General features: G+C 27.5%; 1 protein-coding gene across 6 annotated transcripts in view; it reads right to left on the minus strand.

Moving 5' to 3' along the window:
- Positions 1 to 18,796, minus strand: part of LOC142331610 (protein sprint-like) — a 747,263-nt gene that overhangs the window by 106,147 nt on the left and 622,320 nt on the right. For 3 of the 6 annotated variants that reach the window (XM_075377633.1, XM_075377632.1, XM_075377636.1), the window contains 5 exons: positions 15,919 to 16,077; positions 9,639 to 9,850; positions 8,747 to 9,076; positions 5,895 to 6,209; positions 1,697 to 1,909 (listed from right to left, as the gene is read on the minus strand). In XM_075377633.1, coding sequence (XP_075233748.1) covers positions 1,697 to 1,909; positions 5,895 to 6,209; positions 8,747 to 9,076; positions 9,639 to 9,850; positions 15,919 to 16,077 — 1,229 coding nt within the window. Of the gene's footprint in view, positions 1 to 1,696; positions 1,910 to 5,894; positions 6,210 to 8,746; positions 9,077 to 9,638; positions 9,851 to 15,011; positions 15,098 to 15,918; positions 16,078 to 18,796 lie in introns of those variants that run through there. The other 3 variants (XM_075377634.1, XM_075377637.1, XM_075377635.1) reach the window with 3 other exon arrangements.

Below are 18,796 nucleotides of genomic sequence, written 5' to 3' on the forward strand. Positions count from 1 at the left end.
GCATTAAAAAACAGTGAAAAGCAGCTACGCTTCAAGGAAATTTAAATGTAACTTTATTAGTTTAATTTAAAAAATGGCAGCAATAAATAAAATAATTTATAAGTTTAAAATTATTTGTATAAAAACTAAAATACTTAACTCCAAAGAAGACATAATTATGGAACATTACTTTGTGTTTCAGGATAAAATTATCTACTCCACTAATCAGAAAATAAATACATAGTTAACAAATTAACTAAAATAAAACCCAAAATTTAATGAGGTGCAAGGGATAAATATAGATAAATTTTTAATAATATAAAAGATTCACATTGTTTAATATTAACTTTGTTCTGAATTTATCAAAACTCAAATAATATAAAAACAGTGCTCATGAGAACAAAAAATTATTAGGAAAAAATATATTGTAAAAACAAAGATATCAAGGAAAAATTTTTACCTTGGCATAAATAACCTACAAAACAAGGTTTAATACTTAAAATTAAAATTTTGCAGTCTTTTTAATGAAACTAAAAATTAAACTTTGAAAATGTTTTCTTTAATTTTATTTGAAAAGTTTCAGACACATACTATTACCAGACATTTTTTTAAATGCTCACATTAACCAGTACATTAAAAATAAAATAAAAATGAAATATCATGTAAAATAATAAACAAAAGAAAATATGGGTATGCCTGAAAAAATCTGAATCTGTTATGTTACATACAAACTTTAAGAACAAAGGGGTTTTTTAAGCTCAAATGGGTAAAAAGTTCAGTTTTTAGTCATAAGTATAATTCCTTTTTTTTTTTAATTTTAACTGTTAAAATTATACATTATACATTAAAATATGTAAGTAATTATTATTTTATACTGATTTCATTCCAATAAAAAAAATAATTACTGAATTCTTTGCAACTTGAAAAACTGATAGAAACTTCTTTCATAATTCAGTCAAAATAAACCTTATTTTACAACAAAAAACAGTTTAATTTTTGAAAAACCACCAAACATTTCATATTATTTAAGCTTAGTAATTTTTTTTTTAAACATGGCCAACTAAAAAGAATAGAATTTTATCAAGCAAACAAAAATTAAACTGAATCAGAAAATGGAAAAGTAAGTCTTTAATTAACAGCAAGATGTGTTACATTAGACTGACAATGAAGAATCATGAAAAAATTTTATTTCTATGCTTTAAAAAACAGTTATAAAAATAAGTTTCTTTCTATTGCTTCTATCTAAGTCAAATGAAATAGAAGCAATACAAATACGGGAACAGGCTACTTCAGATTCATTTATCTATAAAATTATATTAATAAAGAAGGCACAGAACTGTCCATAAATGACTGAAGAAATATCCATGAAAAACAGATACAATGCAATAATTTTCAAAGGAACAGAGTGAAAATTTCACTCGTGATACAACATGACTTCCTAGCAGCTTACTTCAAAACAATTGGTATGTAACAATCTAACAAATGCATAAAAGCTTATCTTTGAGAAAGGAAAAAATTGCTGTAATGCCTTGAATAAATACTAAACAGCATTACCTCAAGAACTCTAACACCTACACGGACATGCAACAGTATAAGTAATAATGATGTAATTTCTTTTCCATCTGCCATAAGAAAAACAATAGTTCTAATAAAATTACTATTTTACAATCAGAAATAATGAAATATAATGGAAGCATTTTATAAATGTTAGACTTACCTTTGAATCGATCCTTTCTAAAGCTCCACCAGTAGCAATCCCTGGCCACTGGACAAGTGTAGCAGGATCTGAATGCCTGTGATTTTTAGTATTTTGTTGTTGATTATTATTAGCAGGTATAATTCGTCTTCTGCGCTGTACCTGAAGTAATGCTGCTTGTCTTATCGCATCGGCTGGTTCGGCATAAAATGGGCTACCCTGTTTTCCTGGTGCCTATAAGAAACAATATAAAATAAGTTAATTTTTATAGCCAATGAAAAGTTACATGACAGAAACAATGATTTTTTAAAATAATTTTAATGCATATTATTTGAAAATAGCAATAAATATTTTACCTGAACAGTACAAAAAAGCTACAAAAGAGGAGTTTAATTATAGGGAAATTGGGTAAAAAATAAGTTGCTTAACATATTTTAATTAACTATAAAAGAGGAAAACAAAATATTGTTTACATTCTCATACTTTAAACCATTCATTTACAAATTTTATCATGAAAAAACCATCTTATCTTTTTTTGAACAAAATTAAAATTAGAGCCTTAAAAATAAGCAAAGAAATTTTTTTATTTTGTTTTAATAGTTAAAAAATACATTAATTTTACGTCAATTTATTTTTTATGCTAATTAATTCTGAATTATTAAGATCATTTTGGCAGCCTAATAAACAATTTTCATCATATTTTTGAGGAAAAAACACATTTTGATGGATAAACTTTATTAAAACAATCATACACAAATGTACATAATTGAGCACTAACATTTGTATATGTACATATGCATGAAATATGCGAGGAAATATAGATGAGAAATAGCAACCAACTAACTGACATGTGCTGTAATGAAACAGGTTACTTTAAATAGCTTTTTTAATATAAATTTATCAACAATAGATGTTCTGTTAAAATATTTAAGAATTAAATTACAATTCATTACATCAAAATATTGTAATATATATCATAGAAAATTACAACATATCATTTATGTCTTTCATCTGACACTAACAGCAGTTTCTAGTGATATCTTAAATTGTAATAATCCATTTAAAATGCTTTGCAAGCTTACTTCACAAGTAATGATACAGCTACAAATGACATTCACCAAAATAAGCAGAGGACCGCATGAATTTTCAAAAAGCTATAATTATCAAAGTAAACAAATGGGTTAAGAAAAGATTTTTGCATAACTAGGATTTAAGAAACAGAAGATGTTGTGTAAGTTTATATTATATGAAATATAAATCATCAAAACATAGTAATTAGATACATTAAATTTACCAATTAATTACCATTAACCGGTTTTTGCAGTATCCCACATCTTCAGTTGGTATTCTACATTATTACATTAAAACATATTCTTTTAATGATTTGTCATGTTTTTCCAAAATTATAATATTTTCTATACTGAAATTTTAAATGATATACATAATATATTATATAAATACAATAATATATTATATACATATAACAATAATATATTATATACACATAACAATTATATTATTATATAATATATATAATAACAATAAAGTATAACATATGTATAATGTCTCTAATATAATATTATATAAATGATATTGATTTCGTTGCCCAGTACTGGAAACTGGTTATTGGAAATTAATATGGCAAGTCTAATGTATCTAATTACTGTGTTTTGGTAGTTTATATTTCATGTAATATTAAATTTTATTAACACAGCTGACAAAATATTAATGAATTTTTTGAATATTTAAATATAAACATTTTTTTATGGAAAAAAAAATATATGTATATTTATTATTTACCCAAACATTTTTTTTTCCACTGTATTTAATAATATAAATTATAAAATCAAAACTACCAAATAGAGTACATTAAATGCACTTAACTCTTTCAAGGCTAGGCTCATGCACCTGTTTAATCCCCAAAACTGACGTTTTTCACCTTTATTCAAAAAATCATACCAATTTACTTTTTAACCTTTATGTAAGACTTTTATTTTAAATTACACAGAATTTGGTGTTTCAACTAAAATAATATTTAAAGCACCTTATGTTTTATGTTATTAAAAATTATTTATTGAATAATGAAATGTTTTTAGTATTTTTAAAAGTTTTTACATGAATGAGTAAGGAAAAAATTATATCATAAACTTATCATATAAACCTACCATAACATACATGTAATAAAAATAAAATTACAAAACTAAAATTCATACAAAAAGGGGTTTAGTGCTAGTAGAGTATATGCTACAAACTGAAATAAGTTGTCTTGCAAACTACCATTTAACCGTGGAGATTGGTGGGCTTTCTCGCATTCAATTATATCAATTATAGAAAATAAATTATAGAAATATAGAATATCAATTATAGAAAATAAATCTTTAGAATTAAACAGAACTAGACTAGCAATACAAATGGAAAGAAAATGAACTTTATTGGTTAATACTGAAGTTGGCAAACAAGTAGCATATGGGAAAACATATTTAGAACAATGGAATCCCAGCACCGTATCTCATCTGGTTACAGATTGACAGACTAAAAAATCACACTGTATCACATACGGCTGTCAACTGGAAAGTGTTAACAACTGTAGTACTTTCAAAGAGATAACTTCATCTTCAGAAATTAAAATTAAAAATTACACATAAAATATGCAAACAATGGTATGTCATTTGACATTAAAATTTCTTTCTCGTACCACAGCATGACAATGAAATAATATATATATTATATATATTTATTTATATTATTATGTGTGTGTATACACACACACACACACACACATTCATGGTAACATTTATTAATTTAATTTCACATATGCCACAAAGTTAAAATTTATTATTAACTTCTTTATTTTGAATATATTTTATATGTTTATCTGTTTTATATAGGATTTTATATTTTTTTTATGTTATTATTATGTTTAAATGTAATATATAAATAAGTAAATCAGATTTATTTTTATACTCATCATCATCATTATTATTATTATTATTATTATTATTATTTATAATTTTCAATGTGGCTTTTTTTCTGACATATACATATATTAATTTATATATATATATTAATTATATATATAATTATAATAATTTATATATTAATTTATCATTAAATCACCAAGTATATTTGCAACTTCCTTTACATATTCGATCTCTTTATTAATTTTATCCACATTCTTATTTGCTTATATAAATGTTCTATGGATCATTTTTTATAAACATTTGTTTTGTGTATCTATGGTGTTTGAAGATTTATGAATTATGTCTATAAGGTTTCTTATAAGCATAAGTAATAATTTTATTATTTCAATACTTATACCTACAGTTGATAGTGTGTTTTACTTCAAGCTCATATATATATTAAAAATTTTTGTTACACATATTTTGCTTATTTTTAATAATATTATTTTATTTTTTATATTTTCAGTATATATATTTTACCCATAGTTGTCAATATATCTTACCCAAAGTAATAATATATGATGTGTACGTGTGATGCTGTGTACTATTTATTTTCTATAAATGTTGGATATATATAGATCTGATAAAATCACTTCAAAGCATACCAATTTAAACACAAGTCAGACAGTTTAGCATGCAAGTAGTTTTGAATACATAAATTTTGTACTATAATAATTATATAATTTATCCTCTTCTTGTTTCACTTTTTATTATACCTATAGTATCATTTATATGTAAATGCATGTACATATTTGATGTAAAGAATCCCTTTTCATACATCAGGGATACATGTTTGTATCCCTGATTCAACCAGGACAGAATGTGTGGTTAAATACAAGATGATCATATATTACATTCTAGAAACTAATTTTTATGTTCACTATATCACAAGAATATCAATTGCATACATCTTGTGTATGCAAAAGTGGAGAGGAGTACTGGAGAATACATTGGAAAGGAATAATTACAGTCTGAAAGTTAATTTCTCACAGAAGATAAATCATTGACCCGCGGTAAATTGTTAAGATTTTGTTAAACTCCAGAATATAAGTATACGATTTAGAACAAGGATCATAAAAAAAAGCCTTAGTAGGGTTTTTGATGTGTTCAGATTTAATTAATCCCTGACCAAATAATACAAATTCTATTTACCTCCCCAAACCAATAATCTACTTCATGCTTCTTAATTATAATAAAAGAAAAAACAACTTACACATTTATAATGTAAAAAAAAAAAAAAGTTGAGCGTGCTAACATACCACATTTGAGTGCTGATCAGTGGGTGTACTTGATTCAACAGGTACTGGACTAAGAGGACTTGTAACATTACTAGTATTATTACTATTATTGTTGCTATTTGTATTTACAATAAGACCAAGACGATTCCTAGGTGCTGGGGTAGGTCCAGGAGGTGTAGTGACACGTTCTAAAATATCTGGAACAGGTGCTGCTGGAGCCGATCTTTTGGGAGCACTACCGGAACTGACATCATCTGGTGATGAAAATGGTGATGATCTTACCGGTTTAAATGTTGATAATGACTCGGGTCCCCATATATCTTCATAGTCGCTAACCTGTAAAAGAAAAATGTATAGAATATGCATTAACAATATCTGTTATTTAATATTATTTGTAATTTGTTTACATTTAACAATTTTTAATACACCAATTATTTTAATAAGTGTATCCTTTACAACATAAAATAAAATGTGACATAAGAGAGCTGAAACCCTCTATTTTTCTGTTTAGCCTATGGAACCAGCGTAAGGTATTACTTCAGAGGAGGTGTGAGGATATGTTTGAATGTAAATGAAGTGTAGTCTTGTACAGTCTCAGGTCGACCATTCCCAAGATGTGTGGTTAACTGAAAACCCAACCATCAAAGAACAACAGTATCCACAATCTAATAATCAGGCCTGTATAAAAAAAAAAGTGCCTTTACTAGTATTATAAGGGAGCTGTAACCGAAATGGGAACAGGCTGCTCCTTCGCAGTATTATAAGGAGCTGTAACGGAACTTCCGAAATGGGTGATATAACTCTGCACCTATAATCAAGAATGACGATCATCTTTATACAGGTCACTATTTTAATTTTTAGAATGATTATTCGAAACACATAATTATAGTCCATACATCTTTACAACAAATAGCACCACTTTGGTATCAAATCCACATTATAATTTATATGAATATCAATGTTTTATCTGTATTTTTCTTAAACAATTAACAAAATTTAAAACTCATTTTCATTCTTAAATATCACCACACGAATGCGCGCGCGTGCGCACCCACCCAAACACTAAGAGAAACACTCTTACCTTTCATTTTTTACTTCATCAAAACAATTTTTTCCGGCCTCCAAGATATCTTTCATAAATTCTTACACTGTTTACAATTTACAAAATAACTATTAGCTTTTTACATTTTGTAAAACTTGTTTGTTTAAAATTAAAATAAATTTAAAAAACTTTAAAAACATTTAAAATAAATTTAGAGCAAATATTTGTTCAGTCAAGAAGGAAAAAGAATGTAATTCTTTTTCAGTAACAGAACATCATAAATAAAATAAAATATATTAATTTAATTTTTAAAAATCTTATATTTATATTTTAAATTTAGTTTAAGGAAAATAATGTTTAAGGTTTTTTAAGTTTTGAGAAAAATATGTGCATTGTAAAGGTTTCAATACACAGGAAACAGAAATCAGATTATATAAAGAGATACATAAATTATCTAAAGATAAGGCGTGTTATGTATGAATAAGCGGATCTATTACAACAAGGTTGTGAATAAAATATTGTTATCTAGATGGGTAGAACTGTTAATTTCTTAGTATGTAAGAGAATTTTGTATGATGTGTGTATGAATGTGTATTGTCAACTGAGGAAGTTTAGAGAATTCTAAGTGAAACATAGTGTATTTAATTTATAAGTTTGTATAGTTGATTGGTTAACAACCCAAGAGATTAATAAAGATAATATTTTTAAGTAAAATATGTCTTGTTATTTTATACATATATATATATATTCTTTTTTAAAAATCACTCACCGAGCATCTTTTACGCATAGGCTAAAGAAGTCATTAGCAAGGTGCAGTTTAGTTAGGAATACCTAAATCTACAGTATAAAAAGAGATATGTAATATGCTTTGATTACGTCCATATAAGGTACAACTTTTACATGAAATCAAATGCAATAACAAAGTGAAAAGATTGGAGTTTGCAGCTTTAATGCTTAACATTGGTGAAAATGAGGACTACTGAAAAATGTTATGTTTTCAAATAAGGCAACATTCCACATTAATGAGTCAGTAAATCGACATGACTGCAGAATTTGGGGATCAGAGCCACTGCATGAAATAATCAAACATCAGCGTGATTCTCCCAAAGTCAATGTTTGGTGTGGACTGAAATGACAGTGTTATTTCATTCACAAAATTCATTCTTGTAAAAAGTACAACTAATGGAGATATTTTCCGTGATATGCTCAAACTTTACATCTGACAATACTACAGATGAAAAAGGATTAATTTTCTATCAGCTAGCGCTTCGCTGCATTACAGTATTAGTAACCGCTGCATTAAACATTCGGTTTCAAAATAAAAATGATTGCATGGCCACCATGGAGCCTAGACATGACCCCAAAAGATTTCTTTTTGTGGGGCATGTGAAAAACTTTGCTTATTCAGAGGAAATTCATGACATTATCTACCTATGTGAGAGGACTGTTGTGGCAGTAGCATCTATTACAACCGACATGCTGGTGAGTACATGGGAAGAGCTGGAGAACCATCTGGACATGAGCTGGGCAATAAATGATATACATATCAAGGAACATTAACACCAAAAAAACCTCAGAATTTAATCTTTCAGAATATATTTTCATGTAATAGTTTAAATATAATGTTGTTTAATAATACTTGAAATACTTTAAAAAACATCAGGGTGTTTTTAAAAGAACTCCTATATGGGTATAATCCCCATATTAAACATAAAATAAATAATATATCAATAAATATATTAATATTATTAAAGTACAATAATATATTAAGTATAAATATTTAACAATAATCACCAAATTCAATTAAAAAATCATAAAAATAATATAATACCTTATCAGCAACAGAACTTGTATAGTAAGTAGTAGGTGATTCAAGAATATCTGACTCCTGATAATGCCTGGATTGTTTATGTCTTTTGCTACGTCGATGAGAAGGACGACCTGTATCCGAGATCGGAGAAAGTATTTGAGATGAAGATGATGGTGAAATTACTTGAGATGTCGGAGAAGTAATTAATTGTGAGTTTTGAGATGTTACAGACACAAAGTTTTGTTCAGAGCTATTACTATGCAACTGAAAATCTTTATCTCTCTCAGTGTGCAATTCCATCATGTTTGACGATGACAATGTATCATCTAAGGTAGTGATCTTTGGAGTAACCTAAAAGGTAATAAAAATAAAAAAATTATAAATAAAATTAAAAAAATATTAATAAACAAATATGGCAATAGTAACAGTACATAAATTAAAAACATAATTCTTTCCTTAAACACAGAAAATTAAACAAGTAAAATTCCAATATAAATAACGTAATACATTTTATTTTTAAGATAGCTTGGGTAAATAACAAACCTGTTTGAAATAAAATACACAGCAGCTAACATATTTGAAACCCGTGTTAGGTTATCTTAAAAAGAAAACATGGCACATATGCTGCACTACTTTGTAATCAAAAGTAGCCTTTTTTTTACATTCATGCACTCCAAAAAAGAAAACAAAACAGAAAAACATTAGTAGTTGAAATCTTGTTGAAAAAATAACAGAATCCTGATTACATTAATAAACAGACAAAAATTACAACTGTAAATATTATTAATTAATTGTTATAATACTAATTAAATTGTCATTAAATAATTCTGTTTCAGATAGATAAAAAATTACAACTGTCAGTATTATTATTTATAAGCAGAATAAAATTGTATAGAAAAATATAAACACTCACCTGAATGCAAGAAACTTCAACATGTGGTGGCGGAGTAGTTTCTTGATTCATAGAGAACGTAACAGTTGTAGTAACTGTAAAATTTTGATGATGGCTATGAGAAGATGATAATGACGGTTTTGCCCATCGAGGAGGCGGTGGTGGTGGGGTTTTAGACTGGTTCAATGCTACCAATTGTTGTTGTAAAGGACTATTTGTAGTAGATCTTGAACCTAATAAATGAATAAAAATAAATATAAAAAATTAAATCTACATAAATATGTACACAACATAAAGTGGCTAATTAAAATGCAATTTAAAAAACATTTAAGTATAACATTACCCTAGAATAATACTAAAGAACCAATTAATTATCAAAAAATAAAACAAAATAGAACTGGTTAAAGAATATATTAAACTGAACACAAAACAACAAAAGTGTTCATCAATAAAACACCACTACATAATATTATAATGCAGTTTTATCAGCACATAATATAATACTTCCTTCCTGATAATGACGTCCCATTTTGATAAAAGTAGACGATTTTAATTTTAAAAAAATAAATATATATATGATAATGTATTTATATCTGTAGTATTAAGTCTACTCAAATGAGAGAAACTCATTTCCTGGTTTTTTTTACTATCGTACTACCACTAATTTTAACTAAAAAAATAATAATAAACGAGTGAGTGCATTCAAAAGGTATCAGTAAGCTGCAGAAGATTAACATCAAATAAACAGTTTCTAACTATGTTTAAAACAAACGACAAAAAAATACATCAAAATTCACTAGGAAAAATTAAAAATAATGTAATATCATTCAGTATGTTCAGTTGTGTCTTCATAGAATTTCATTTTCTCATTTGAGCTCTACTACATAAACAGTGAATGAAAATATTTTTCAACTTTATCTTGGTCAAAATTTCAATAAAACTAAAGAAGTTTAGAAAAATCAGAGAAAGTTATCTCAGTGAGTCATCCGCTTCCAAATTATGAAGGTCAACTCTCTTGATAATACAATCAAATGTTTGATTTTGCAAATTGAATTATACAGTTAATTCAACAAGAAAAACTATAATTAATTTCTATGTATTGTAATTGATTTCTTTTATATAGAATCTCTACATAAGGTTCTGGCAAGCAACTTTCGGATCGACTACACCAAAATTTACGTGGAAAAATCTTTATTAATTTCTGCCAAGTTTAAGAAATAAAACAGTATAAGTTTTAAAACAAAGCTGTAAGTTAAATTAGGAAAAAACACATCAGTATAAAATCTTAATCTTGTAAATAATTGCTAACATTTATAAATGAAGTTGAATTCTTTCATTTCAAGATACAAGAATCTCTAGTAATAATTCCAATAAAATCAATAAACTGTCAAGGAAGTAAATACAATCTGAATACAAAAAATATTTTTTACAAGAACTTTTTTTTTATTTAATGTTAATCATAACAGTTACACAAAAAACAATATTTTCTCCCATGTTTTACACTTTACAACAATCACTTTACAACAAACTTTATGCTATAGTTCTGAAAACCTTATTTACACCCTAGTGTAAGTACTGGATAATACAAACTGATTTACTAATTTTTTCACAACTATAATAATTTGATCATAAAATTAAACACCAAATGATAAGTGCATACACTCACAGTGAACTCCTTACTCATACTCAGAAGCAACTGTCTAAAATTATATTTTATAACTTTAGTTAATCATTATTTTTAATTTAATTAATTTTACAAAGGTGAATCAAATTAAACTGTAATTTAGCTATTCTACATAGCAAGCACTTCCAAGCTAGAAGGCAGAGTGACGAATAAATCTTCAATGTGTTAGAGAGGGAGAACCAGTAGTTCCACCACTCTGTTCTGTTGTCAGTACAGCCATGAGTGAGTTTCATTGTCTGTTGCACAATGAATAATCATAAAGTTTTTAACTAATGAAGGCGTTACACCTCTTGAAATTTTAACTCATTAAGGTACAGTTTGGAGACACTACACTGTCCCAGAACTGAGTGTATACATAGACCAGACAATTTAAGGGCCGGCAAGAAAGTGTAAAAAACTAGTCATGATCGACTCCCAAGGTCAATTCTCACAGCTGACAACATCCATGCCAACACGTCACATGTGACAACATCCGTGTACTAGAAGATGATCACCAGTTCATTGTAGAAGAAATCGCATCAGAAGTGGGTATCAGCTATGGAAGTGCTCAATCCATTATCACTAATCATCCCGGTTTTAGAAAAATTAGTGCTCAATGGGTTCCGAGGTTGTTGACTGAAAATCAAAAACAGGTCAGGTTGGAGATCTGTGGGAGAGAGACTTCTGAATAAATTTCGGCAAGAAAGAGACAACTTTTTGAGATGCATCGCCACATGTGATGAGACATGGGTCCATCATTACACTCAGAGTCATAAATGGCGAGTAAGGAGTGGCAAAGGAAGGCTGCCCAGTGAAGGCCAAAAACCATCTGTCAGCCGGAAAAGTATTTGCAACAATTTTTTTTGACTCAAGGGAAGTTTTACTCATTGATATTCTCCACAATCAACAAACAGTGAATGTGGCTTACTACTGCCAGCTGCTATAGTCAACATAGCTGCCGACTAAAGCAAAAGACAGGGAATGCCCATCAGAAACATAACCTTCTCCATGACAATGCCAAGCCACACACGATGCGATTTTGACAAGCGATAAATTGGAAAAAATGGACTGGGAAACCCTCAACCACCCTCCCTACAGTCCAGATTTGTCCCCCTGAGATTATTTTTTGTTTGCGCCCTTAAATGAATTGCTTGGAGTTGGTGGGGAATGATTTGAAAACAATGAAGACACCAAGAAGCACATGCACAATTGGTTAATGACGTGTCCTTATGAACAAGGAATATTAAAGCTTCCAAATCATGGTAAAAATCAGACTTCCAAATCATTGTGTTGATCATTTAGGAGGCTATATAGACTTATAGAGAAATGATGAATATGTGGATTGTGTATATTATTAATCGATTTATAAAAAAAAAATAATGTTTATATTTGATTCACCATTGTACAGACCCGTACTGTAGTATTTCATGAATATTTGTTTTTTTATTTTTAATATTTATTTTATACTCTTTACTTTTTTTTATGTTAAATTATTATCTTTATATATATCTTTATGATTTCCTTTATGTCAACTTATAACTAAAAATCAAAATAAGCATTTAATTTTATATCTTTTGTTAAGAAATGATTTTTGAACATTCTGAATTTGAATATATTTCAATAAATGTTTAACAAAAAATTTTAGTTGATTCATTCAGTATTAAACAATTATTTTAACATTGTTTACATATTATCAAACTAATTAATTAGAAAAAAAATTAAATATGGTTTTAAATAATATGAATAATTTATGATTATTTGCCTCTAATCAGCTAATAATAAATAAAATTAAAAAAAAATTACATTTGTAACATGCAAAAGCAATAAAAAATTGCCAAATATATAAAGCAAAGTAGAAGTTATAAAAAAATACCATGTACGATATGTACTTGACAAATATAAATTTCTGATAAAAATATATCTAACAAATCAAATTTAAAAACAGATACATCAAAAATTTGATGTAACAAATTCAAATTAAATCACAAAAAAAAAGATCAAGTTTTTTCTACCTAGAAACATTATTTATGCATTACTACACTTTTTCAGTGTATATCACAAATTATCAATGTACTATATTTTTTTATGATACAATGACATCAAACAAACTCACAAACAATGACATTAAACATTTCTTACAATACAGGAAAGAAATTACAAGTGGAAAACAGAAATATTAATGAGAAATTATAACTTAAATAAATATTCAAATAAGGTTAGGTTATAACTATTGCAATTATAATTAAATTTAAATAAAAATAGATATTAATTTTATCATTCCTTAACAACCCAAAAATTAAATAACACCTTTAAAAAAATGCTTATATCACAAATGCATATAACAAACATTAACACTGCAACTGCCATTCACATATCACACTCATACATCAGGCTCACTGGCACATGCATAAAAAAAAGGTATATATAAAAAAAAAATTAGCAAATACCCAACATATAATAATAATATTATATATACAATATATTTTATTACATTTTTATTTATAATTTAATTGTAACATATATATTAATTTATATTTAATAGATCAACCCTAAGTACAGAACAACTGAAATAAGATGACTTACCTTATTTCATTACATAACATAAGCGCTTTTGTGAATTTAATTTGCAGCATCAGCTGCATACATTATATATATTTATTTATTTAACAAAACCATCAAAAACTTGTAATCCACGACAACATACCACCCATATATATATATTACACATTATTTTACCTTTAATGTATTAAAATATTATTTACCTTCATTTATTTTGGTTTTTTACTTAATTAGTAGCTTTTAATATATATTTATGAAATTAGATAACTATTCACATAATTTTTACCTCTTTATGAATGGTCCCAAATCAAAAATTACTTTAAAATATAAATATATATATATATACTATAGACAAACAAACCATATTCACTAGTTTTCTATCGAGCTAAAAACTTCATTCATGCAGCAGCCAATATCAAACCATCTCCAAGTAAAACATTTCTAAATACAACTATCAGTCTATTAAAACTAACCGAATTAGTTTCTACATTACCAATACAACTGAAAGACACAATGTTAACATCTTCACCCTTCATATGACTAGATACCAAAATTTGATGAAAATCCAAGTTCACTAAAATTAGTAGTTCTATAACATAAAGACTTCCTATAAGATCAATTTTAAAATCATTCTAAATAAAATAATTAAATTATACCGGCATCAATCTTAAAAAAATTCTGGTAGTAAAATTTCTATTTTTAAGTAAAAAATGTATACAAATAAATTTAATATTTTTTTGTTTCCCTGACAGGAAGATCAAAAGCATCACTGAATAATATTCACAGTAATAATATTCTAATTGTAAATATAAAATTGCAATTTTTTAGATACAGTTTACAACTTAGAGAAATGTAACAACAAAAACCAAATCACTAATTTTAAATATTTTTGATCATATCGGTTGGTTAAATTAACCGACTGTTTGGTTAACTAACTTCTAAATATAAATCTGATAAAGCTCATACAGTATATCTTGTGATAAATAAACTACTACAAAATTACTCCCTATATAGTACATCTTTCAATATTACTGTTCAGTCATTTCTAATTTATTAGCAATATTTCAGAAACATTACTTAATTCATTATATAAAATTTGATTTATTCTATGTTTAAATGGAAGAATTTATTACAGTATTGTTTTAAATGACTATATTACATATAACACGTACTCTTTTTATTATGATGAAATAATAGAAAGTTACCACCACCCATTGATCACAAATTCGACTAAAGAAAAAAAAAAAACATGTCAGTGTTCTATATAGATTTTATATGACTGACAAATACATGTTTTATTTATTGCAATAGTTTTGGTAGTATGTGGCATACAATAATTATTACAATACAACCTTATCTTATACACGCAGTAAAAACAATTACATCACTCTTTCTCTAGCATAGACTATCTCTCTCTAGCATAACATTAGTATATTAAGAACAGCTGCTTTGTCTTAATAAATGAGCAGACAATGCTGTGTTAAGATATTATGTTCATTACAGTTTTTATTTATTTAATTAAATGACAATCAGATAATTTCACGATTAGAAATATAACTTTTAAGTACAATACTGAAACTAAATATTAGAAAAAATGGTCCTTTGCTAAGAATTTAACAAAGTATCAAGTAAATTAAATCCTGTAAATAAGTAACTAGCTATTAGACTTCCAACATTTACTGACAGTTTATTATACGGTAATTTTAGTAATTTTTTGTTAATATGTCATATTAGTAATTTTAACGTATTTATTAATTCGGACTGAATTATACATAACCAAATGAAGGATACAAAAAGGAAATTCAGTTCAACATGCAAAAAACAATCATGCTTTCTATAATTAAAAATGTTATAACAGCAAAACATAAATGTAATAGTCCATAAAAAAAATGTCTAACTTCTATTTGGAGAGGAAATACAAAAACTAAGCTATAAAGTAATTTATTAACCAAAAGCAATGAAATTATAAAACAAAGAAGAAAGATCGAGAGGAAAAAATTGATTCAGCATAACGGTAATAAGAACCCATGCAGGATACAGATATTTCATGAACAATTTTTAAAAAAAATTAAAACTTACCCAGGGTTGAACCCGGGGTGTTGGTTGCTGAACATACAAGATTTAATGTATTTGGTGGGGTAGGACGAGGGGCACGTGAAGTTAAACAGTTGGTAACACCGGTTGATGTAGCCGTAGAACTTGTAGGGGATAAGCACGGGGGTGGTGATGTGGGACTCCCTGCATTAATGGAATAATTTAATTAAAATTATAATAAAACAAAAAATAAGACTAATTTACAAACATAAAAATAAACATTAAAAGAAAATTATTAGACATTTTTTCCAAAATTAATATAGGGATATAAATCCAAAATGACAATATTTCTATCCAATTAACTGCAGGTTAAAAAATATTTACAAACGTAATAAAAAAAATTTACAATTACTTTCATAAAAGGGGGAGAACAAAAGAATTGCAGCATAAAATGATTCCACTATATTCACACAAAAATTAAATAACTAAAGATTTTTTATCTGACGAACAGCAAATAATAACTGCCTACAAATAATAACTAATAGCAAAATTGTTATTAAATATATTAATTGAAATCTTAAAAAGCTGATATTTTACAGACTTACCATAACCATATTCCGAACTTACTTTAGAAATTATATTTACAAATAGGCCTTTGTAAGAGAAATCACTTAAAATTTTAATAGCAAATGTTACTCTTATGTAAGTTATTCAATAATAAATGAAGAGATTAATATTCTCAGAAACTAAAACCAATACAGTTATAATTGATATTCTCATATTAGTTTAACAATTTCACTTCAATAAAATATATATAAATTCGATAGCCAGATTAACAAAATACTGATTTTGGCTACCACAACATGCCTGAAGCTCTTCATACTAAACTAACATATATAGTAAACTAACTATAGTAATATTTCAGAATACAACAAAAAAAAGGGCCATTCCAAAATTTATTTCCAACTGAAACACAGCGCATGCACAGTAGTATAATCTTGTTTGTGGAAGATACACAAACTTTTTACAATGCCACCTGCTGTCAATTCTGTTAATGGGAATACCTTTTTCATCAATAAGATATTTATTGCATTATCTATATAGAAAGAAATGTGCCTGGGGATGAAACATGGTTCGAGTTTATAAACATAAAAACTAAGAATCAGTGGAAATAAAGGATGAAAACACATTTACCTAAGAAAATTTAAATAGCCCTGACTCAACTAGAAAATAATAGATGCAGTGTTTACAACTATACAGAAATTTTGTTAATGATATTCATGCAAACAACCAGAATATTGGCTAAAGTTTATTGTGAATTTCTGTAGAAGCTTTCAAGGTCATTCCAAAACGAATATTGCAAAATGCTCAAGAAAGATGTTATTCTTCTGTGTGAAAATGCATATATCTATTTCATAGACCATACAAATAACTTACACGATTATAGGGAAATTTTTATCAACACACCTAAAACCTACACTTAGGAGTTATCTTTTCAAGATAAAATCTAAATGGCTATTCAGCCCTTTGAAAATCAATAAGAAGTAAACTGGTGAGGTTATTAATAGAAAAAGTATCCTGGTGATGGGCGGCTTTATGGATAGCGTCAGCATATCACACCGTCTCAAGGGACACTATAGATGTGACTGCTGGCATTCCCTTGGTTCACCTTTGGGCGTAGCAGCTCATGAGAACATTCAACGGAATGAAGAAAGGTGCATCTGAGAATAGAATGTTGCAAGAATGGCAATCTGCTTGTGCAAACTCTAGCAAAGATGATTGGATCAGACATCTCATTCAGAGGCTAGACCTGTAGAACCAGAGGGGGGCATGGTGAGGTGAATTATTACCTCACACAGCTACTTTCTGGACATGGCGAGTTTGCAGAATACTTACATCACTTTCATAGAAGAAGAAGCCTGCGGTGCATAAACTGTGATGAACCAGATCACCCAGAACATACACTGTATAGGTATATGAGATAGGATGAAATGAGGAAGAGGTTGGGTCTGCAATGAATAACTCCAGAGACCACTGTGAATTACATGCTACAAGGAAAAACAGAATGGAACACTGTCTCAAAAATGGCATCTGACTTTTTAAGGGTCAAGATGATGGACAGCAGAGAACTAGGAGAGCTGACTATCCACCCCCCCCCCCCAGGCACCCCTCCAGGCTGTGTAATGCTTAATTGCGGGTCGGACCCCGGGAGGGGGAGATGGTGAGGTGGAGGTTTAGTTGGTAGGATGCAGGCACTCATACACACTCTAATAACATTTTGCGGAACCTGTTAGTGGGCTCGACATGTACGCAAATGGCATTCCTCCCCTTGCCAAGTAAAAATGTATCCTGGTAACAAAGATCTTTAACGAGTACAAAAGCTGATGTTGCTGTACAAAAAATGCTTATACGTGGGCAGAAAGTATCTGAAGTAAAATTTAATAAAATCTTTTCCTCTTTTCTTTTTTAAATGAGATAAGTTGCAATAGTTCTTGTATGCATTTTTACAACTTCTAATTTTCTACACAGCTTCAATTTTGTTTTAACACCTTTGAGATACAATATATAGAAGGGAAACATTTAAAAGCTAATGTAATTCCTATTTAATTTTATTATAGTGTTTTTATTTTTTTTAAATTAAAGCACAAAAAGGCATAATACATATTTTAACTTAAAAGATAATAATTAGAAAACAGTAAAAATACATATATAAATATGTTACAAAAATAACTCACTTTTTGCACTGAGATAACATTATCACCAAAAAAATATCCAATTATTTCTGTTAAATTATAGGCTAAATACATAGATTTTACAAAACAATGTAAATAAATAACAGACCTAATATTAAATGATAAAGTAAACTATGAACAGATGCAACAAATTTTTAAAAATTAGGATAACTGTCTGTAAACAAAATGGT

Source organism: Lycorma delicatula, chromosome 10 (genome assembly GCF_047948215.1).
Source record: "Lycorma delicatula isolate Av1 chromosome 10, ASM4794821v1, whole genome shotgun sequence".
NCBI lineage: Eukaryota > Metazoa > Arthropoda > Insecta > Hemiptera > Fulgoridae > Lycorma > Lycorma delicatula.